The sequence below is a fragment of the Macaca mulatta genome, chromosome 3 (genome assembly GCF_049350105.2).
Source record: "Macaca mulatta isolate MMU2019108-1 chromosome 3, T2T-MMU8v2.0, whole genome shotgun sequence".
Classification (NCBI taxonomy): domain Eukaryota; kingdom Metazoa; phylum Chordata; class Mammalia; order Primates; family Cercopithecidae; genus Macaca; species Macaca mulatta.
The window spans coordinates 182,956,194-182,980,072 of NC_133408.1; the positions used below are offsets into that span (position 1 = coordinate 182,956,194).

Genomic DNA, 23,879 nt, shown 5'->3' on the forward strand with positions numbered 1-23,879 from the left:
TTAAGAGACAAGCAGAAGCCAAGTGCCGGCTTTTATTTTTGGAACAGAAGTGGAAAGGAAATCTTGCTCTGATTCCATGGATGTGACCAGGGAGGTGTTGGTCGATATTTCTGTGCTGTGGCATCTTCGGTAACCAAGTTACCAGAGCTGGCAGCGGCTGGAGGGGCTCAAGAGGGTACCACGTGCACAGCGGAAGTATCTGGCAAAGGCTGGGGTGCTGCTGAGGGGCCCATGGACTCGGAGGTGTGGAGGGCTGTGAGTGTCGTAAGATTCCTGGGGGCTGGGCTCCCTACACATCACCTGAGCAGGAAGAGAGGTCATTGAAGGAGGAGGGTCCACAAGACAAGGCTGACCTAGTGACAAGGGGTGATCAGGGACAGCAGACAAAGAGGGGAACAGGGGATCAAGTGCTCCAAGGGCCACATGGAGCATTTGAAATGTATAGTTCACTTAATCTGGTGATAGTAGTCCAGGAGGAGGGCCTGGGCTGTATAATGATACCATTTATCAGTGACCGAGAGGTGGGGTCTAGCACAGGAGCTCTGGGGTGAAGTCTAATCTAAGTGTGTTGAAGACCTGGCACCTGAGTCTGTTGAGGGAACAGAAGGTGCTTAAGGAGGTGATGTCAAGTGGCCGCCATACCTAAGGTCAGGCGTCTGAAGAGGAATGTGGCATACAGTCAGCCTGTCACAGGCTTTTTTTTTTTTTTTTTTGAGACTGAGTCTTGCTCTATCGCCCCGCCTGGAGTGCAGTGGCAGGATCTTGGCTCACTGCAACCTCCGCCTCCCAGGTTCAAGCGATTCTCGTACTTCAGTCTCCCGAGTAGCTGGGATTACAGGTGCCCGCCACCACGCCCAGCTAAGTTTTGTATTTTTTGTAGAGACGGGGTTTCACCATGTTGGCCAGGCTGGTCTTGAAATGCTGATCTCAAGTGATCCACCCGCCTCGGCCTCCCAAAGTGCCAGGATTACAGGCATGAGCCACTGCGCCCAGCCACAGGCTTATTTTTAAGGCATCTGCATTTTGGGGGTATGAGAGGAGAAAAAAGTTGGTCTCCTCTCCTGGAGGAACCTGGGAGTAGAGTTTTTTCTACCTTTGGAGTTGTAGGGGTGCTGAATTAGGTAGAAGAAACGGTAGTCATCTGAGGGGTGATTCCAAGGGGTAGGGAGGGATGAGAAAAGATGACAGTGAGGACATCTGCAGCAGAGGGTTTGGGGTATTTGGCGGAGTGTCCAAGGAGGGGAGTTCCATGAGCTTCAGTAATAAGGCGTTCAAACTGACATAAAGCAAGCTGTGGCAGGAGGTGGCTGTACCTACCTGGGCATAGCTTCGAAAGAAGATCTGCTGGGGGCTGAGGTCCAGGCGGGGCAGGACGGTCTCCCCACGGTGCCATAACAGCCTCTTGCTGTATGCCTGGGTAGGGGTGGGTGGAGAAGGGCCCTCAGGCTCTAGACCTGTGGCCATTTGTAAGTCCCTCCACACAGTACCCAAAACCCATGGCCCTTGCTCACTGGCTCTGCACTGACAAGTTGATCTGAGCCAGAAGAAAGAGTAATTCCCAGAAGACCTATAGATGTCCTAAAAACAGAAGATCTCTGGGGTAGGAGGGGGATCCCCAGGTTGCCGTCTGTTCAGGGGGCATGTGAAGGGCAGAAATCCATGCAACTGTACCTGCGTCAGGAAGGGTGGCAGGAAAATTTGAGCACATGTTTTCTAGTCTGCCAGTGCACATAAATTGTGGCCCTTGACACTTGCATACCTGCAGCGCAATGGCTAGCCCCCCCACGTCTGCAGCGTTCTCCAAGAATGTGAGGGAGTCATTGAAGGAGGTTCCGCTGGGTAATGGAAAGGCAGCATAATGGCGTTTCAGGCACAGGAGAGCTTCCTGGAGGGCATGGGTGTCACAGGCTGGGCACCCGCCAGGCAGCACTATTGAAAACAGGGCAAGAGAACATAGGGTTGGTGCTGCCGAGGTGAAGATGTGGGTGGTACCACAAACTGACCCAGCTCCCAGGAGCATGGCAAAGTTCCCAGGACTGCCCCACCTCAAACCTTAAATAACCTCCCTTTCCCCTCTAGGCCCCCCTGTGGCCTTCCCTTAGGTTCCCTATAATCCCACCTCCCAGTGGCCCCTGTTACCCACAGAGCTGGTAGAAGATGTGCAACAGCTCGTGGGCCATGATGCTGCCAGCAGCGCCAAAGTTCACAGCTCTAGGGAGACAAGGGCTTGTTTGACCCCCAGAATCTTTTGGCATTTTTGACCCCAATTCTCCAACTGTAAGTCCCATTCATTATAACACCTGTCGGCCCCTCTTGGGAAACTCCCTACCTACCCTCAGAGAGTAACCCATACCTGGGGTAGCCAGGGTGGAAGAACGGGGGTTGGAGGAGTCCAGCTGGAAAGACTACCACATGGTCAGATATTGAATAGTAAGCATTGACCTCCCAAGGGGACACCTTCCACCTGTGGGAAGAGCACAAGTGAACTCCAGCCCCCACCACATATTGCCCTGCCACCCTGAGACCTACGCAGTCCCTCCCAACTGCCGTTACTATTCAGGCTGCCTGCCCTGAGCCCTGGCTTCCTTTCCTACGAATCGTGGATGGATCTCTCCAGGATGGAGTGCCTGTGCCTCCCCTGCACTCATACCTGTGTTGGGGGCAAGGCTGCAAGAAGCTCTGGACAATTCTAGCTTGGAGGGACCGGACACAGCTCAGGACAGACTGCAGGAAGTTTGGTCCAAGTTGTATCTGGGGAAGAGGCAGGCGGTGACTTGGGCACACAGAGACTTCTACAGATGCATGCTGACATACACCAAGGGGACCATTTGACCCAAAACAGGCAAGCCCTGACACACAGGCATCCAGGGATTAGGAGGCAGCAACCCGGTGGCATCACCACACAGCACACAGAGGCTTTACACAGATCAGCACACAGATGAACACGCCCAGACAAGTCACAGGATGCATGCATGTGTGTGGGGACATGCATTGGGACCTGAAAAGATTCTATTCTTCTGCCAACAAGACCCAGTGTGGATATTCCCCCATCGACCCCAGCCAGCACCAGGGCAAGGACAGGGCTGAGTCACCCAGGGAAAAACTGAGTGTCCAACAAAGACTCAGGATGGTCAGAGAAGTGAGGAGAAGTCAAGGACTGAGAAGGAGCTGGAAAACACAGGGACCCACATCTCTGTATTCTTGTCGGGCCAGCTCTGGCTTCAGGGCCCATTCTGAAGCCCCCATCTCCACCTGCAGTTGAGCAACCTGGAGAGAGACACAGAGGGGGTAGGAACACTCTTCGAGTCTACCAGAGGGAATTTCTCCCACTCGTTGCTCTGTCCCACTGTTGCCTCCCAAGCCTCTCACATTGTTGCCAGTGTGTGTATGCAGCCCAGTGGCTTCCCTACTTCGCTTGTGCCTAGGGGGCCTTTGGCACTTGTTTCCAGTCCCCATCTCGCTTGGTCCAATACTCCATTCCCCGCACAGGCTCCCATACCAGCCAGGATGCCTGATCTGACCTTGTCCTGGGCCATGTTCTGGGTCTCCTCATTCATCCAGGGAAGCTTTCTGAGGCGAGTGATGAGGGCATCCCGGATCGCAGTGAATAATTCCATGGCCTGTGGGAGTGAGGTCCGGGGACAGGGGGACAGGATCAGAAGAGGCCTCAGCCTGGAAAAGACCCTTGGAAAAGACCTTGGCCCCAAGGAGCTGCCTGTGCTGCAGCTGTTGCTTGAGCAGCAGCTCAACTAAAGCAACTAAAGGATCTGTGGAGAAAGGAAGCAGTGCCAAGCCCACAAAGGGAAGGTGGGGCCTGGCCATCCGTGAGGGCCATCAGGGAGATATAGTTCCTTTCCATGGGATATAGTAGCCTCACGCGGGAGAAAGACAGTGTCCTTACTCCCGGGGGCAGGAACACCTCCCAGCAAGCAGAGGGAGGAGAGGGCTGTCGTTCTCTCCTCTGGCTCCGGGCCCTTGTCTTCACACCATCTTTTTTAGTGTCCACTCCCTCTCCTCATCCTCCTGAGCTCTTCAGCTCAGTCCCCCACGTCTCCCCGGCTTCACAACCTGAGTGTGTACTCACTGCTTCCCCAGCCACCTGCCACCTCATGTAAATCCTTTCTTGGAGGGAAATGAAAGGCAATATCAAGAGGCTGGGCTCTGGCATCAGAATGCCTGAGTTCAAACCCTGTCTCTGCTTTTCGGTAACTGTGTGACCTTGGGCAAGTCACTTAACCTCTCTTTGCTTCAGTTCCCTCTTGCATAAAATCAGGATAATAACAGGAACTAAATGACGTAGTTCATGCAAAGCACTTGAAGGAGTCCCAGGCATGTGGTAGGTACTCAGAAAGTACTCAGTGTTGATTTATTTGACTTATTTGCCCTCTGCAAGATTATGTCATCCGTTCTGACGTCACGTCATGTGTTGTTAAAAAAATCTTAGATAACAGGGAGGAGCCTTAGAGATGATAGTGTTCAATTTTCCTTTTTTTAGTTGTTGTTGTTGTTTTGTCTTTGTTTTTGTTTTTGAGATGAAGTTTCACTCTTATCGCCCAGGCTGGAGTACAATGGCATGATCTCTGCTCACCGCAACCTCCGCCTCCCGGGTTCAAGCAATTGTCCTGCCTCAGCCTCCCGAGTAGCTGGGATTACAGGCATGCACCACCACACCCAGCTAATTTTGTATTTTTAGTAGAGATGGGGTTCTCCATGTTGGTCAGGCTGGTCTCAAACTCCTGACCTCAGGTGGTCCGCCCGCTTCGGCCTCCCAAAGTGCTCGGATTATAGGCATGAGCCACCGTGCCTGGCTCGATTTTCTCATTTGATGGTTGAAGAAACACAAGACCAGGAAAGTTGGGTGATTTGTCCAAGTGAGAGCATGTCATGGAGACTCTGTGGCCTAAAGCTGAACTGTTTCCACCCCAGGGATGGAGAAGGCCTTTGGGTTCCATCTCTCAGTGGCCCTTCTCTCTGACTGCCTGATTCCCCAGTCACACATACCACTGAGAAAGTCAAAGTTAATAGAATGAGGGAAGGCTGGGTTGGGTGGGAAGGGGTGGAGGGATGTGGGCTGGGAAGAGCTCTCACATACAGCACTTCGGGTGCTCGGGTCAAAGGCCTCACGAACAAACAAAGCCGCCAGCGTGGGCTCGAAGAACGTGCCTGTCTTCTCCACGCACTTCATCCATCGCGGGCGGGCGGGCTATGGAGACAAAGCTGGAATGAGTGGCTCCTGTTCAGGGCTCTTTCCTCATCTGTCTCCCCAGTCTTCACTAGATCTTCATTCCCAGAGGGTGCTCTTTTGACGGGACTTTCTGGGATTCATCTCAGTTTACTACCCCTTAGGGTGACGCACATCACCACTCAGTACAAAATAAGCACATCTTCCTCAGAGCTGGTCTCATGAGCCTGGCTGAGCAAATCCTTCATGTTATTGCCTATTGAATTTGACAGCAAGGCCTCTAGGAGGCATCATTCTGGGGGACCAAGAGGCTCCTGGGAAGAAGATGAGAACCCAAACCTCATACCTCGGCAATCTGATGTTCCCCCTGTTCCCCCCCACCCCTCCCAACCACTCTACTCCAGGGTCCCAGCAATGATTCCCATCCTCCATGCTTCTTTGCTCAAAACGGAGATTGCAGATGGAAATTCTGTTCTACCACCATCACCCTTATCCTCTCTCCAGGTGGGCATGGTGTATTATACTGTAGCATCTTATAAAGAAGAAAATTATCAGAGTAGAACTGGGTTTTAGATGCCATATTGTTTGCTAGGAAAAGAGGACACAAGACAAGACTCATTGTATAAATTCATAGAGCTGGAAGACTTCCAGCCAAGTCAGAGAGGAGAGAATAGAACGGGAAGGTGGAGGGCTTTCACTGCAGAGGCAGGAGGCCATGGACAAACACCCAAGAGGGCAGTGCCAGCTGAGGACCTCGAGAATGAGAAACATAAGAGACAGACGCTGAGAAGGTCTTGGCGGTAGGCTTGAATGGCTTTGAAAACTTGACCAAGGTGTAAACCCAGAGATGACACAGGGTAAATGGAGACACAAACTCAAGGAACCCAGGGGCAGGAGGAGGTAGCTGGCTTGAGGGAAAGCTGAGCTGGAACTGATAAATACCAGCTAATATGCTAATTTGGGTTAGGCAGGATGAAGCCTCAAAACTTTATTCCTGTGATTTTTTTACTTCCCAAAGACCTGTCCACAGGGAAGGTAGGAAGGGTGCCACTAATACTCTCTCTGCAGGAGCTAGGCTGGTCCTGGGAACGGAGGCGGTTTACGTGCATCCCACTAGAGGAAACAGACCAAAGAGGCCAGTCTGGTAGTCACTGAAGAAGAAACTTCTGAACCCACCAGTTAAAGAGGTTATCATTTTGGAGGTTGCTGCAGGCCTGGCTGCCCACATCTGTGTTCTGTTGCACCTCGAGGTCTGCTAACCTTGTCTATTTTTATTTTTATTTTTATTTCTATTTTGTAACAGAGTCTCACTCTGTGACCCAGGCTGGAGAACAGTGGTGTGATCTCGGCTCACTGCAATCTTCACCTCCCGGGTTCAAGTGAGTCTTCTGTTCAGTCTCCCAAGTAGCTGGGATTACAGGTGGCTACCACCAGAGATGGAGTTTTGCCATGTTGGCCAGGCTGGTCTCAAACTCCTGGGCTCAAGTGATCCACCTGCCTTGGCCTCCCAAAGTGCTGGGATTACAGGCATGAGCCACCGCACCTGGCCAACCTTGTCTCTGATAAAGAGAAGAGGCTCAGATTCTTCTCATGCTGCATGAGTTGGAGCTCTGAAACAACAGGAACTAAAAGGAAATCCGGGTCTGAAAGCAATTATAGGGCCAAGTTGAGAATCTGCCAGCCACATTCTGCTGGACAAGCTTGGCTCCAGGAATACCTCTTATCAGACAGTTGCTACACCTGGAGCAGCAACCAGCATCAAAAGAGAGCTCACTTGAGCTTGGAAGTGTGGATCTGCCTACCCTGCTCACCCTCCTGTTCTTGATTTGTTTCCTGATGCCCTTTGCTGGAGCCTGATCATTTCTCCAACATGCTTTGCCATGGGACCTGACTGCTGGAGAGTATAATCGCCACTGCAGACTACTGCTACAGCTGTCTCTCAAGATGTGGAATGGTAGTGTATACCACACTGACTGCAAAGGGAGAGTTACAGAGAGAGAGAGAAGGAGAGAAATAGAATTAGAGAAAAAAAAGTCTCCAAAATATAAACAATAGAAAAAATATTTCAAACCCAAGATAAAGAAACTCAGTGGACTAATTTTAGGGCACCAAAAAAAAAAAAAAAGTTGCACATGTAACCTCAGAACCACAAATAGTATTTGAGAAATGATAGAAATCAGGACAAATTCTACAAGTCCGGAGGGAAGCAAAAATTTGACCAATCTTCTATAGGATGAAAGGAAATTTTAGGGATTACAGGCCAACCAGGAAACTTTAACGTTAATTTCTAAGCAAAATTGTAGAACGAATCGTTAGACAGTTTTTGAACACTTGGAAAATAATGTGTAACTACTAAGGACTATGATAGGATCACTGAAGAAAAATGATGTCAAAATAATAAAAATTCCTCTGGCTAAAAGTCTTGTGTAACTAAGGCATATGAAAGACCAGAACCCCCAAACTCCAATAGGGGCCATGTGGAGGCATAACAGAGAACAGCAGGGCAACATCAGAGCCACAGGGCATGGTGGGGCTACAGAGAACGCACCCAGCCCCCAGCTGCGCCATGTAGCGACAGTCAGTTGTCGCCACAGGAGAAGGCTAGTCCAGTGTTTCCCAAGCTTCACAGACGTGCGCGCGCGCGCACACACACACACACACACACACAGCGTGGAAACCTGGCGCGGGCACACACACACACACACAGGGTGGAAAACTGAATGCTGGCATGCCATATCCTAATTTTTGAATATTGGTGATTAATTCAATGTTTGCAAAAGATTCTACAGGCTAACAAAACCCATCTATAGACGAAATACATCCTCAAGCACCACGACCATCCTACCACTGAATAGAGTATTAGCACTTACTAAGTTTGAGTTATTAACTTAAACCCCTGTGATTCAGTGACACCAGTTGTCAAAATGAAAACAACATCTAGTCTACCTTCCTCACAGGTTTGGGGATCAGGTGAAATAATACCTTTCAAGTACTCTAAGGCACTACCCCACTCTGTTGGCATTATCTTGATTTAGCCATTCTTGGAAAATACAGATTGAGTCCTAGTGAATTAGAGAAACTGATGTTGAATGACAGTGCAATTACAGTGGAGTCTCATCTGGCCAAATCATAAGTAAACATCAATGGTGAATGATATCAAGTTAACTTGACCTCCCCTGACATTCCTACTAAGAATCCTAACTACCACTCACTTAGCATTTCCTTTCCTCATTTCCTGTTTTGCTTTCCTTCATAACACAACCTAACATATTTTATTATTTTATTAGTTTGTTTATTGCCTTTCTTCCTTCACCAGGATATACAGCTGAAGGCAAGGTTATTTATTTGTCTGTTTTGTTCATTGCTGCATTCCAAGTGCCTGGAGAAGTACCTGAAGTACACTAGGTTCTCAACAAATGTTTGTTACAAAAACGAATGCATAAATCCATAGCTAGGTCTTCAATAACCTGACCAATGCCCTTCTCCCTTCAGGATCTTAACAGTAGTCTGGATGAAGATACACTGAATAAAACTGCAAATGATCCAAAGCTGGAAGACCTGAATAAATTGAGATGTTGGGCTGAATATAAATCATTCACATTTAATCATCACAAATGTGAAGTTCTGCTTTTACTTCTCAAAACCCACCTTCCTAAATTTCACAAAAGAAAACCTGACTTAACAGCCATTTTCATTGACTATAACTCTATTCAAAACTAATCATCCAAAGATGGTCCAATAATGAGATTTAGAAATCTTCTGTATAAGGGCACTATAGAGTATAATTCATTCAAAAGAATATGATCAGAAGTCGGTAATTAATGGCCACTGAATTGAACCAAACATTTTGATCATATCAAGGCCAAACTCTAGGTCATGTCTTTGATTCCATTCTTCCTCTCACATCACTCATCATCAGGACATCCCATTGCTAACCTTAAAATATGTTCTTTTAAAATACAAATGAGATAAATCCCTCTGCATGTCTCTATTTCATAGAGAGAGAAGCAAAAGTCCTTCAGTGACCTACCAGACCTTGTATGGTTCTCTCCTTCCTGCTCTGATTCCCTCCCCACTATTGTCCTAATCACTCTGATCCAGGTGCCCTGGCTTCCTTGCTGATTCTCAAACACCCGGAGCATGCTCCACGGGCATCAGTGGACACAGCCTGCCATGCAAGCCTAGTCTTCCCCTCTCAGCCAGAGCCACCAGGAGGATCCTTCACTCTGCACCAAGTTTTAGCCAGCCTGCCTCCTGCCCTATCCCAATGAGATGATACCCCTTTCTTCACCAGAAAACTTCTTCCTCTCTCTAAACTTTTTGTCGGTTCCACCTCCTGCACAGAGATCCCACTGATCCTTCAAATGCTCCCTGATCTCTCCCTCTCGGGAACTCCAAAAATATCTGCTGTCTAAATCAGGATCCCCATATCTGCTGTCTAAATTAGGATCCCCTGCGAACACAGCCATACCTATCCATTTACTTAGTGTATAGCTGTTTTTGCACTGCAGGGACAGAGTTGAGCAGTTGTAACACCAACCATTTATGGATCACAAAGTCAGTATTTACTATCTTGCCCTTTATAAAAAAGTTTTCTAACCTTTGTTTGTAGCACCTACTTATTTCTCAATCCTGTACAGTGTGTGGTTAAAAACATGACTTTATGAGCCAAAACATCTGTTTTGGAGTCTGTTCATTTACTTGTGAGCTGTGTGGTCTTGGGAAAGTTTCTTGACCTTTCTAAGCCTATTTTTGCATCTGAGAAACAGGGATTGTAAACCTCCAAGTGTTTCTGGAAGATTTAAACGAAATAACCTGTCCTAAGTGCTAACAGACAATGACTACTCCATGTATATCAGCTATTATCATTAAGTGTCATCTTTTATACTATTGTCGCAGAAAGGGGAAGTGGCTTCCCCAAGGTCACACAACTATTTGTTGGCAGAGATTAATTCAGCTTTTAAGCCCAAGGACAATTACGTGTCCTAATAGAAAAGATAATGGCTTCAGGACATCTAACCCTTCTGTATTCTTTAAGCCTGAGCCTCAACATTAGCACTCTTACAACCTCCAAGAAGTGCCATGAGGCTATGGTGCTGGCGTTTATAGGTAGCTGTTTGTTGCCAGGATTTTGTAGCAATCCCAATTAAGATAACTTGGGGCTCTGGTCTGCTTCACCTGAATCAAGAGAAAAGCTGGGCAGAAGCTTCTTGGCGACTCTCCAACCCAAGTGATGCTCCTCAGGAAGACTGCTTTTTAAGCACAATGAGCAAACAACACAGACCCTGGAGCCAGACTGCCAGGGTTCAAATCCTCACTTCACTAACTTACTGTCATACCTGAGCAACTTCCTTAACTTTCGTGCCTCTGTTTCCTCATCTTTAAAACAGGAACAAAATGGCACCCATGGTACCTCATGGAATTGTAAAGATTAAATCAGCTAATAGATCTAAAGGTTTTCAAAGAGTGTCTAGCGCATCATTAGCCCTTGATAAGCAATAACTACATTCCAGTCCCAGTGAATGCCTTTTCCTTCTCTGAATTCCACAGCAATTTTAGGTTGCCAAAGCAGAGAGTTTCTCCAAGGCAGGGAAACGGCCCACAAATTACTAAGAAAAAAAATCCAGTGATTTTTAAGACTAACCTGAAGCCTTCACTGAGGTTGGGACATATCCAATGTACTAGACTCTTCTGCTCGCTTTTGGATATATCCAACTTGGGATTTCAAGATTCTCAGCAAAGGAGCATCTCTGTGTCTTATGTAATAAGTAGACTCTGGTGAGTGAAATGCATTTTCTACCCAGGCCCCTCCTCAGCTATATCCACATCTGTGCCACAAAGCCTACATGTGGCCCAATGGATCCCACTGGATATCAGAGATAAACTCTTTGTGAAGCATGTTTGAACATAAAATCAACTAGACATTAAGGAAGGCCACTGCTTAACATCTCTCTCTCTCATCCTAATAAATTGTAAGCTCTAAGTACAAGTTATCCTGAGCAAATAGTATAAGCGTAATGACAAAGAAAGGGCAGTCCTTGACAATTTCAGAGTTTTATATATGAGCTCAAACACCCAGCAAGAAGCCAGAGAAGTAGTCAGGCTGGGAGATGTGTGCCTGAAGGTCTGGCACATGGTATCTTGGTTTTCAAGTTAAACTTTGTCTGTCCAACTTGCCTGCTTCTGTGGAAAGCCAAGACATGGAGGGGCATCTACCATCGTGGCCCCCTCCCTGAGAGACAGATGCCAACATTTACCCCTCAAAAGAGTAGATACTCCTTTCGAGTATCTGGGCAAATACGCCCGCTCCTCTCCTCACCATGGGTGGTTGCTCTGTCAGTTCCCGCAGTTTCTGGCTGAGCTTTCTGCGTGCCTTCTGGAATTGACTGTCTAGGGCTGGAGAAAGGGTCCCCACCAGCCCTAAGATCATGTGGCTCTGCAGAAAGTCCCTATGGAGACAAAAGAGACCCACACATATACCCCAGGAATCTGGGGATGCCTCAAAAAGAGCCTCCTCTTATATAAGTCACCTTGATCCTCCTGAAGGCAGCCCCTTCTCCTCTGTATTAATAACTGTTTTAACATCGCACCCAAGTCAAAAAGAGCTTTTCGTGGTGTAGGTTGGGTGGGATCTAGCTCCTTAGTAAAAAAACTAGATGAAGAAGCAGCCTTCAAAGTCACAGGGAAAGAAAGTTCTGGGCTAGATGGAGTCTGGACTCATGTCATGAAACAGATTCTACTTCCACAGTCAAGGTATCTCAGGTTGTCCTCAGATGTATCTCACAAGCAGAAGTAAGCTGGTCTCTGTGACTCCTCTCTGCTCCACCGGCAATGCTCCTGCCAGAACTGCATTGCACCCTTATGTAAGCCTCCTCACTCCCATGTGAACGGGCAGCTACCTCCCTCAAAAAGGATTTCTAGATGCTGCTACCACCATGAAGAAGGCCCTTAGGCCCAAGTCCTTGGAAGAAATCTACTGCTTTCAGGTGGTAGCCACCCAGGGATCAGAGGAGGCAGAGACCCTAACAAAGAGCCACTCTCTCATGTCCACAACCCCAACACCCCCTTGATTTCCTGATACTAGCAGAAATGCTCTTAGACATTGTTTCCCATAAGAGCTCCAGAATCCTCACACCACACCTGAGGAATGGGCCCTCCTCTTGTTTTCTTCCCCTAAGCACCCCCAGCCTTCACCATCTTCATCTCCTCATCTCATGTGCCTCCTCCTCCAGCCCACAGTCCTCAGCTTCTAAAAAGACATACATGCACTCAACTGTCCTCTGTGTCTGGGTCTTCCAGCATCTTCTACAGCTCAGAGGCTCTTGACTGGCTGGTGTTCTACTCTCAGCAGACCTTGTGTCTTGGCTGACCCTCCATTCTTCATGTCGTGTGTATCCTCCCTTACTCGTGCTCCCAAGACACATCCCTCCATCCTCTCTGTGCCACCCACCCTACGCTTCTCTGCCCCCACAGGTAGCAAGTTCCTCTTATCTTCCTGGAAGGCCCTTACCAGCCTGCCTTCCCCAAGGTTTCCTCTGCCCCCAAGATCTATGGTACACAGGCTCTCCTCCGTTTCCATGATCTCCCCAATCCCACCTGGGGCAAACCTCTGCTTTAGCAGCATCTCCTCCACCAGTTGTGACATGTTTTTCAAATATTCCACATCATGGACCACGAGGGACTGAGAGGGGCTCAGGGACATCGGTGTGAATGTTGCTTGCAAGCAGGACAACCAGTCGATGGCAGGGGCAATTTCCTTAGAGGAGGGACACAAAGCTGAGGGGGAGAAGGAAAAGAGAAGGAAGGGGAAAGGGCTTCCCCTTGGGTGTGAGAAAAAGAAGAAAAGAGGCTAATTGGAGGAGGAGATGGAGCCAGAGACAGAATGAAAAGGAATTAAGGGCACTAGGAGGAAGAAGGAAATGAGGTAATGTTTGGGAGGAAGGTTCCCATGCCCACAGTCTTCTGGCCCCCAGTTCCAGGCACCTTGAGCTGGTCGATAGTGACCATCTGGAAGAGCTTGCCCTGTGCCCGCCGCTGCTCCAGGGGCCTCAGAAACTGGAACAGCCGTGAAGTGATGATGAGGGACCTGAAAGCGTGTTCTTGCACCTTGTTTGGGTCTCCTCCCAGCAAGGTTCCCAGCTGATTTAAGTAAGTCAGGTATTCCCGAAAGATCTGGAGGAAGGAAATGTCAGTCACAGGTGCCAGAGGTGCCCACCTTTCTCCTGGCCTCAGAGGGCAGGGCCTTTGTCCATGTGCCATCTTACCTGGGCATAGGTCTTCTGTTCCTGATCTTGCTTGAGGGGAACATCAAATTCTGGCTGGTCTATCTGGACACAAGAGAGACTGGAGAGAAGCAGGGAGCATGGCAGATGGAGAGGGCAGGCGTGGGGAGGTGGGGAATATACCATGGGAGATGGCCTTGGGAGATGGACCTAAAGACTGGACAGAAGAGAAGCAAGAGTACAAAGAAAGGAAGGGATTAGGGGTTGAGGGGCATGAGAAGAGTCCAGATGTGAGAATGGGAAGAGATGGTGAGTATTACAACCAATGTGGGTGTGCCAAGTAAGGCAGAAGCATAATAATCAGCATCCTAAAAGGAGCTATTCTTTGTCTCAGGAACAACGCCAGGGTGAGTGAAGTGAGGAACTTGTCCCAGGTACAAAATCTAAGACACACCAAAAACTCAGTAATCAAACTGCAACCTAACTTAGGAGTATATTCTTGCAATAGGTAGCTCCATCTCAGCCAGCCATAGCAGTTGATCTTCAGGCAACCATAGGCTGTCAAGTGATCAGCCCATGTCCATTAAAGACAATTGCTAAGCTGTAACCAATCAAGTTGTTTCTGGGTGTCACTTCCTCTTTCTGTAAATACTGCCTGCCTACATTGTTGGGTGGAGCTCTCTGAACCTCTACTCCTTCAGGATGCTGCCCAATTCACAAATCAGTCTTTGCTCAAATAAACTCTTTTTTAAAAAAAACTCAGTAATCAAGATGAATACTTAATTAACATTTTAAAAAATCAAAATTACTACCAAAAATGTATGATAAATAAAATCTCAAAACTTTGCTTATCATGGACTTTTTTCTCCCAAAAAACATACTTTTAGTCAATTTTGAAAAGAATCATGTTGTGTTCAAGAAAAGTCCTCAGTGTATTTTTGATTCATTTTGAAAAGAAAAATCATTAGTATTTTCAAAATGATTCACATAGAATTTTTTCCATTTTGGGGAAAAAAGCATAATCTTTTGTCAAAAAATTCATAATGAAGAAAAGTTTGATATTTTGGTTCATCATGTATTGTTGCATTGATTTTGATTTTTTAGGAATGTGTATTAAAATACTACTTATCATGATACTGAGTTTTAGGGACCTTCTTAAATTAGCACCCCAGGTAAGCACCATGTATATTTCACCTTAGTCTGGCCCTGATGAATCCTTGATTCTATTCTGAAGATCTTTGCTTCTACCCTTTCCCTTTTCTTCTCCAATTTCAATATCCCACTCTTATCTTGAGCCATATACTTTTCCTTCTGTCTTGAAAAAAACTTTCACTTGACCCTTTTGCTACATTGTATGTCCACAGTTCAAGGAACAAAAAAGCATCTATGCCCACTGTTTCCACTTTCTTACCTTCCTCCTAAGCTCCGTACAGTCTGTGTCCACTGCCATAACTGTTTGGAAAGTATCTTTAGGTATCCAAGGGTGTCTTCTCATTCCTTGTTCTCTGAGCTGACCCCTCCTTCCTGAAGCTCCTTTTCTTTCCTTTGTGGCCCACCATACTGGTCTAGCTCCCATCTCTCCAACTGTACTCACTCTTCCCTGGCTCCCTTCTGCCCTCAGTCTTTGAAGTTCTCCTTCTGTAGTCCATCTTTCCTACCTGCTTTTAACCCAAGAGACTATCTAGGCTCACACTGATGATAACCACCCTTCTCCCATTCACACTAAATCAAAACAATGGGATCATTGTGTAATCCCCCACTTTCTTTATTTATATCCAATCAGTCACCAACTCCTCTAGAAACAGCATGGACAATCATCACTTTGGTGAAGTTGCCTAAATCCTTGTGCCTGGCTCTTCCTTTCCGTTTCTACCTCTATCTCAGGGCCTCAAAAAATGCTCATTTAGTTTCCTCGACACTCCCAGACTGACATTCAAAACTGCTGACTATGCACAACCATCAAAATATTTGCTGTATGCACAATTGTCCTAACAGTTGGATGGCCTCAGTAGCTCTTTTTTTTTTTTTTTCTATTATGTCAAATGTTTCACCTCTGCCTGACTTCTTAGAAATAATCAGGCTCAACCTTATGTCTTCAGTCTCACTTTTACCTCCCACTGCACCCCACTCTGCCTCCCAAATCCTCAGTTAATAGACCAGCATCCTCACTGACCCCATGGAGGAATCACATCATTCCAGGTCCTCCCTCTGGCTCAGGATTTCCAACACCCCATAGCTTCACCTCCACTTGTGTGAATTAACCATGTTTCAAGGCTTGCTTAGTTCGCCTTCTCTCATTCTCTCCTCTCTGGGCCTCTTCTTAACCAGATCTTTACTGGCCCCCAAAGACTACATCAGTTAAACTCCTGAGCACACTGTTTAGAACTGAATTTTAGAACACCTCATAATGATAATCAATTCTTTTGTACTTATCCTCTAGTAATTTTGTGGCTCTTTTGACAGTAGGGTCCAAATATGCAGATAGTATTACATTAACCACAATAGTGACAGCTCCAGTGTTTTTATTTAGTTACTCACTCAACATATACCTGGCAAAAGCCTCTAGCTGCCTGGCCCTGTGCTAGGTCCTAAGGAACAAAGGCAAATAAAGCATGGTCCTTTTCTAAGGAGGCTCACAATGTTCAACACAGAGTGATAAATGCTGAGAGCATGAGGAAATGAGAAAAGCGAGAGAAAGGCTTCATCTAACTCATAACCAGGGTGTCGGTGAAGACTTCCTGGAAGAGATAATAAAGCCAACATTTGAAAAACATGTAAGTTTTCCAGGTTCAGTGTGGGGGATGGTTGCAGGCACAGGGAGCAGCATAGGCAAAGAACTAAGAAATATTCCTGGAAGTAGCAGTGAGTCAGCATGGCTTGGGGGTAAGAGAGAAGGAATGTACAGGAGATAAGGCTGGAGAAGTGTGTAGGGGTCAGATCACAAGGTGCTTGCAAAGCTTTACTAAAGATTAGGGACTAGATTCTGATGACCTGGCAAGCCACTGGGTCATTGACAAGCATTTAAATACAGACAGTAGTATAGTTAGCCCTTGGTTTAGAAAAGTTCCCTCTAGTAAAAATAAAGAGTAAATAAAATGAGAGCAATCCTAGAGATAGGAGGAGTAGTTAAGGGGCTCTGAGATTAATCCAGATTTACAGTAAGAAAGACCAGGCCTACTTCTGTCTTCCCAGCACTGGCTCTGCTGCTCCATTTCCCACCCCCAGCTAATGTCCCTGACTTTCATATCAATAATTTTCCCTTAAGGTTGGGTTGTTTCCTATATCACACAGGTGTCCTCTCTTCCCAACCTGCAACCTTCCTCTAAGGGATGATTGACTAGAGATGGAGTCAGGCCAGGTCCAACTGTATCTTTGCCAGTGCATCCCTCACCTGGATGACTGGTGTGTGTGGCGAGGCAGGATGAGGTCCCAGGTAGGCTCTGAAGAAAGGGAAATGGCCATATTGACTCATGAGAAGTCTCAGCGTTCGGTTAAAGTTTAAGGAAGTCCAGTTACCAGAGATGCGCCAGCCTCCAAGCTTTAAAGGAGAGAGAAAGGGCTGAGCACAGGATCTGTGGAGCCCATCCCTCATTGTCTTGGTCGTCTCTTACACAGCTGCTACTGCCTGACCTCTGCCCTGGGCGCCTTGATTCCTCTAGGGCGCCACATCTGTCCTTTATCTGCCTTCTCCCAAGGTCCTGATATTTCCACAGGGCATAACCATTTCCATCTCCATCTCTCTCCTAGAACTTGGGGGGCCCTAGGAAGAAGATCCACCCCCTAGGAAAAAAATGGCAGCCCTAAGCATGCATTGGTCCCATATGTTATGTGTCCAGAAAAGTTAGTATCCCAGCTTTTCTCACCTCCTCAATAACTTGTCTGAGGGGACCAGTCCCTGCAGCTTCAATGGCACGTGTATCCATGCAGGAGTTGTAAAACTGGAAGGCTTTCTCCTCCCCAGAGCCTGAGTACCAGGAATTCCGGGCCTCTAGAAAGGAAGCATGGGAGTGAGGACTAAACTCTGATTTTATTTTTATCTTGCCCAAATTCCTATCAAAGGGGTCTGGGGAGTCATGCCCTATATCATAAGTTCTCATCAGATGGGTTTTATTTAACCCCATGTAACATGATTTACTTTCCAACCTGATTCTGGCATAACATTATGAGACAAAGAAGAAAATAAAAATATTTTACCCCCCAACATGATTCTTTGCCATATTTTGAAATGACCCTACAAAGCTGTTCTTTGTGGAGGAAAATTTGCATCTATAAAGAATCTCTATTAGCTATTAACATATCTGTGTTAACATAGCTAGATCTTTTGATTAACTAAGATCTGAACAGGAAACACTTGTCACCTATTGTCTCTAAGGGCAGCCACTATAAGACTTCAAAAGAACTTTGGTCTCCACAATCTTTATCTTACCCTGAACATTTCCTTTCTATCTATCCCAGATCTTTAGACAAACTCAACCGTCAACCCGGAAATGTTTAAATTCACCCATAGCCTGTAAGCCACCCCTGCCCCTTTGAGTTGTTCCACCTTTCTGGACCAAACCAATGTATTTCTTAAATGTATTTGATTGATGTCTCGTGCCTCTCTAAAATGTATAAAACCAAGCTGTGCCCCGGCCACCTTGGGCACATGTTCTCAGGATCTCCTGAGGGCTGTATCACAGGCCATTTTCACTCATATTTGGCTCAAAATAAATCTTTTCAAATATTTTACAGAGTTTGACTCTTTGTGTCGGCAGGAGAATTAAAGGAGTGGCAACTGGTGTAGAGGCAAAGAGGGAGGGTGGGAGACAGAGAGCTTACAGGAAAGAAAGACTCCCACAGAAGATGGAAGGAGGGGGAGGAATACAGAGGAAAATAAGAAGGACGAGAGCACTGCCCAATTTGGGATAGACCAACTTGATGAAATGATGAAAGCAGGGAAAGAGAATGAGGAGAAGAAGACAATATGGAAAATAAAAGAAATGTGGGAAAGAAATCAAGAAGGAAAAGACAGGGACGAAAAGAGACAGGTAGCAATAAGTGGGATATGGGCAAAGGATAAAAGAGAGAAATGAAAGACAGGAAAGAAAGAAATGACTGAAGAAATTAGACAAATTCAGGGAACTAGAAAACTTTAAGGAATTGGAGAGAAGAAAACTCATAAGGAAAGGTTTAGCAAAGAGAAGAAACAGGAGAGGACTCTCCTAGTCCAGACTTCTCATCCATTGATCCCAGGAAACAAACAAACACACTACAATAATCAAATGCAAGTCTCTCTGAATCATCCACCCTCTAATATCTAACACTCTTTCCACCCTCAGTCCCCCTGAAATCTATTCATCCCACTGTAGGCAATAGAATTTATCCCGAGCATATTTTTTCTTTTTATCTCTGAGCCTTCCCTGAAAGTATCCATCTACCCAAAGAGAGTCCACCTCCCACTCTTTCCCCATCAAAAAAGGGGGGCAGAGGGGTGCATTATTTTTCCCAGATTCTAATTGATAGTGTCAACACATTCTTTAGGTTCCCTTGCACTGGAAACGCATGCCTATCTTATATGTTCTTATTCCCAAATCCTCATCACCATCCACCAACTTCCTGGGACGCACTTCCAACCTCCTACACAGTTACAGTGTATCATTCTGGTTTTCCTCTCAGTCCTAGCAGTTTTCCTCTCCAGCCCCCATCTGCAGGAACTTTACTTCCACTGCCAATTAACTCAGCTCTCCTATTCTTCCAACATATCCTTTGTACTTACCCACTTTTTCTCTTATGCACAGTGATGAAGCCCTCTCTCACTTCCCACCCCACTATCCTACCCCTTTCATTCCACCACCATCCATCATCTCCAGTCATCCATCTCTATCATCCCACTTGTTCCAGGTCAACTTGCTTGCCATGGTCCAAGGTTTCAAAGGAGAAGCAAGAAGCAAGAGATCATTTTGAGAGAGGAGAGCTTTGGCATGGTGAGAGGGAGAGGATAACGTTGAAAAGGAGGCATTGGGAGACTAGAGGTTTTGGAGGTTAGAGAATGAGAGTGACAGACAAAAGAATTGAAATGCAGGAGGTGCTGAGGAGATGCTTGTGGAGGAAGACACCATGCATAGGATAGAAACTGAACATTTGGAGGAAGCAACAAAGATGGAGCTTGCTAAAAGGGACAAGTTGGAGAGAATGGAGTAATTATGGATACATGGAGAAGCAAAGAAGATGGAAATCAGATAAAGAAAAAAATGTAGAGAGGGACCAAGAGAAATGGAAGAAGGGTACCCAAGGTAAGGCAACAGGAAACAGTGAGAGAGGAGCAAATCCAGGCAGCTCCCGCCGTCCTACCTCTTTTACTCCCCCATCATCTCCAATCATCCATCCATATAATCCCACCTGGGATGGCACAAACCAGTTGTTCCACAACTACATAGGGTTTGGAGTAGTCATGGTCATTCTAGGCACCCACTTGCACAGAGCATCTTCTACCCTGCTTTCCTTACCCAGTATTCTCCGAAGTCGGTTTTTGTTCTTTGTGGCAAGCTCCTGAAAAGAATTATAGGTCCCTTTGACCCTTCCACAGGCAAAGCCAAAGAAGTCGGTGCAGGGGGCCACACTTGTGTTCCCAGAGGCCAGGTAATGATCCCGGAGATCCAAACACACAGATGTCTCACAGGGGCCTGTGGGGAAAAGCTCAGAGCTGGGAAAGAAGAGGCAAAAAGACCAGGGCTCTCCCAAGGGGCTAGGCAAAGAACATCAGGTGAGTAACTAAGCGGGGAGCTAATGAAAAAGAAATGGTTAGGACGCAGAGAGGAAGAACAATGGGGACCCCAAGGGTCAGGGAGCACAGAAGCCCCAGGAGCAGGGACTGGGCCCAGGTGCCAGGGCTGGGCGAGGGCTGACTGGGTTAGGGTGTCTGGGATCTTGCTTACGAGGGCCACAGTTCTGGAAGATGTAGAACAAAAGCACAGAAAAACAAAGGAGCAGGCCCAAAACCTGGATAGCTGTCAGCACCCGCCTGGCCACTGCCCATGGCCTGCTCCCTTCCACGGGCGGCCTCTCCTCTGGAGTGCTCTGTGGGAGGAACCAAGAGGTGAAAGATAAAAGGTGGAGGGGATTGAGAGACAGGGATGGGAAGAGGAGGAGGAGAGGGGAGAGAGAATGCATCTGTTAGTGTTATAGTCACTTTATACAGAAATAATTATCCCAACTCTTCCTAAACCCAGTCCTACTTTAACTCCTGGAAGATGAGAAAACATGTCAACTGTTTTGGGTGAGGATGAAGCAGACAGTTAGGGGATGAATGTTTGTGGGATTTTAGAGCCCAGAGTGACAACATCAGTGTATTCCAGCCCTAGGAGAGAAGGCCACTTACCTCTTGGCTCCAGAGAGTCCCCATTCCACCTGCCTGGCTGGGTTCCCTCGGCTCTTCCTCACTTTGGTCCCCACTTTCCTGAAGTGAGTGGAGGGAGAAGGAGGAGAGAGAAGCTGGTGCAGGAAACGGTGCATTGAAAAGAGTTTTCTCAGGCCATTTTGTTACCCTTGCTGCCCGCCCTGCCACCACACACATATTTTTATCTCAGGGCAGTCTTCCCAGATGGGCTTCAGAATGAACCTGTCCCCTGAATGTGCCATTTCTCACTCCCTCTCCCATTACCTCCCTCTCTCTCCCCCTTTCTACTCTGTAAGCCTCAGGTTCCCTCCCCTGCAGTGGGGGCAGGACATTTGCACACAGTCACCCTCACACCCCACCCAAGGCCTCTGACTCCAAAAGGGGACTTACCCTCTGTCTATCCTCTGTGGCTCCAGAATCGTTCCTGGTTCTACTCTAGGTACTGATTTGGAGGACTGGGGTCCAGGAAACGGTCCCCCTTCTGCCCCCACCCCCGTTCCTTGATCTTGGAGAAGGGACACTTCTGCTGCTCTTTCCCCCTTGTCCCCAGACACACAGGACTGGCCTCTGGGTGGAGCCTGCTTATCAGTAGGGGGCACCCAGGTTTCTCCTCCCCCTTTATCTCAGCTTCTCAGGGGAGAAGAGGGAGGGAGTCCTCACTCCCCCAGCAATCTTGCCCTTGGTCTGCTCCTCTTGTCTCGCACTGTGACTCTGCCCGTGAAGTTCCTTTATTTCTAAAATATTCTTCCTTCTCTCCTTTCTTCTCTATTAAAAAATAGGAGGCACAGTAAAATTTTAAAGAGTTTATTTAAGTAAGAAGCAATTCATGAATTGGGGAGCACCAGACTGACAAAAGTTTAATGTTGCGATGACAAAGTGTCAGAGGCAAGCATTTACTGGGAAGTTACAGAAGCAAAATAAAACATTATTTGACTGGTTTGCAGTTACATAATTGCCTTTTTAAAGTAACTTTTTGGAAAGTCCCTAGTCACATAATCATATGTTAGTTGACTACTTATCATCGGCTGGGGTTAAATTGTTATTTCTGTCATAAGCATTTATCGGAAATTGACCCAAGTTAAGTTTCACTTATGTTTGTAGTTTTAGCAAGAACATGGCTATTTTTAAGGTCTTCGGCTTTGTCTGCCTGGGAATTTTTCAGGCCCAGTCTCCATTTTAGTTTTGTTTTCACACCTCTCTGATTGGCTTTTCTGGGATTCATCAATTCCCAGGTCAAATGCCACCTTTCCCAGGAGACCTCCCAGCTCCATGCCCCTTCACACTTGTTCCCAAGCAGGCTTAATTGTTTCTTTCGGTGTTTCATAGCTCTGCTGGCTGCTGGCAGAGGCATGCATTCAAAAGATCACCCAGCTAGGAGACCCTAATCTGCTAATTATTAGCTCTGTGACAATAAGCAAGCCACTTAAACTCTGGGGCAGGTAAGCAAGTTTTGTCATCTGGAAAATGAAGGTAATACTTGCCCATGCCTACCTCATAGGATCTCATGCCTTCAACAAAAGAACAAGGCTTTACTGAGTCCCTCTTTCTTTCATTCTGCTTTCTGTTACACTGGTAGCTTGCCTCTTCATCTCCTTATTGATTGAAAACTATGTCATGGCAGGTACAGTGTCTGGTTTTCATTCCTGCCCATCCAAGATGCTTTCTAAATATTCAAGGAAATGAATTACATTCCAAGTTAGAAATCCTCTTTCTCACATCATATTAAGCCCTTACCTGTGGTCTCAGTGAGGCAAGCACATTTTTTGGGGAAAGTGTTTCACCCTCTGTCCCTTGTTTCCCCATTCCAGGAAAAAAAAATGTAATTTATTAGGATAGTCTTGCAAATGATTCCCTGGCGATATTTTCAGATTCCATCAGCACTGTGCCAGGGCCATGGTGCACTTGCTGGGATGAGGGTGGGTGTGGAGAAGTGGAGTAAAGCCATTGTGCCCCCTGGAGCCAGCTGGTGGGGAATCATGAAAGTCATAAAGAAAAGTCAGAACTTCATACATTAGAAAAGAAAGCATTGGGGAAAATAAGGCTTTTGAGGAAAGGTGTGGCAAGACACAATAATATCTAAGAAACGCTGGTGTGGTACTGGGGATCTGGACGGATTGGATAAAGACAAGAAACAGAGTGGTTAGTTTGGTGTTGCAGGAGTGATGAAGGCAGCGGGATGGCAGAGGGGAGGGAAGTGTGTAGAAAGAAAAACTGTATGGAATAAAGTCATGGTAATGGGTTGAATGGAGGAGGGGTTTATAATAGAGCCACAGAGGAGCTCCAAGTTCCATTTCTGCATGACTAGGGGAATAGTGATGCCAGCGAACAATGGAATTTTGGTTGAGGCAGGGAGTAGGAATCAGTATGAGGGGAAGATGCTGACTCAGGATTCTAGAGGTGTTTGGTCTGTGTGGGTACATCCTGATGGTGCCTCGTCTTCAAACTTCCCTTCCACAGAAAGTCCAATACTCTCCCCATGGGCTTTTAGCTTCCTTCACACATATTCCCTTCCTCACTCCTTTTCTATCAATCAAATCCCCTGAGCTGATGTTTCCCTGGGAAAATGATAACAGAGACCACTTAGATTAGATAAGAGAAAGTTGAAGAAAGAGTGTGCTCTGTGACATTCCCCTATGGACAGCCACCACAGCGTAGACTTAGGTTCTCTCCCTGTCAGAGAAGCTGAGCCAGCCACAGGGATAGGGCAGCACAGCTGCCGGGTCCACCGTTCCTACTCAGCTGCCTCCTGAAAGCCAAGCAACCTCCGTCCTGGGAGCTGTCTCAGGAGCATGACTTCCTCTTATTACCCGTATCCTACTCCATGGTGAGTCATCACCAGCACAGCCATACCCAGTCATGGCCATGCAACAGCCTTCACTCAGATCTAAACACAGAGAAGAGGTGTGTTAACAACTGTGGCACATGGACCGCATTTATCTTTGTGGATGCTGCCTCCTGCTTGCCTTAATTGTCCTGTCCATTTATTCTAATTCCAGGAGCTTTTGTTTGATGTCATAATAGTATCAAAATAAAATATTGGTAATAATAAAAATAACCACTTTTTATGGAGCACCTCCTTTGTGCTAGGAATGTGCTAAAT

At 46.7% G+C, this 23,879-nt stretch overlaps 1 protein-coding gene across 17 annotated transcripts; it reads right to left on the reverse strand.

Annotated features, from left to right (window-relative positions):
* Positions 1-21,627, reverse strand: KEL (Kell metallo-endopeptidase). 17 transcript variants are annotated; one of them, XM_028846405.2, is made up of 20 exons: positions 21,170-21,627; positions 20,762-20,839; positions 20,319-20,460; positions 19,890-20,066; positions 17,268-17,392; positions 16,921-16,942; positions 16,796-16,844; positions 13,447-13,525; positions 13,166-13,354; positions 12,790-12,938; positions 11,502-11,631; positions 5,093-5,203; positions 3,522-3,620; positions 3,190-3,267; positions 2,651-2,751; positions 2,354-2,464; positions 2,144-2,211; positions 1,760-1,929; positions 1,318-1,413; positions 1-300 (listed from the first exon to the last, which is right to left on the reverse strand). In XM_028846405.2, the coding sequence occupies exons 2-20, from the start codon at positions 20,783-20,785 to the stop codon at positions 139-141; spliced, it is 2,082 nt and encodes a 693-aa protein (XP_028702238.2). In that variant the 5' UTR covers positions 20,786-20,839; positions 21,170-21,627; the 3' UTR covers positions 1-138. The 17 variants fall into 17 exon arrangements, 14 of the variants coding, with proteins under 14 accessions (XP_028702238.2, XP_077853724.1, XP_014990603.3 ...); XM_077997598.1 differs by having other exon boundaries at positions 20,762-20,874; positions 21,170-21,487; XM_015135117.3 differs by having other exon boundaries at positions 13,447-13,509; positions 16,796-16,942.
* Positions 21,628-23,879: the final 2,252 nt, after the last annotated feature.

Coding starts and splice junctions, on each gene's coding strand:
- KEL (XM_077997593.1), bottom strand. CDS start 20,956: ATGTGTGTGGTGGCAGGGCGGGCAGCAAGGGTAACAAAATGGCCTGAG. Junction 3,268..3,521: donor AGAACATGGCCCAGGACAAG/GTCAGATCAGGC, acceptor GTCTCTCTCCAG/GTTGCTCAACTGCAGGTGGA. Junction 2,465..2,650: donor CAGCCTTGCCCCCAACACAG/GTATGAGTGCAG, acceptor CTCTTCCCACAG/GTGGAAGGTGTCCCCTTGGG.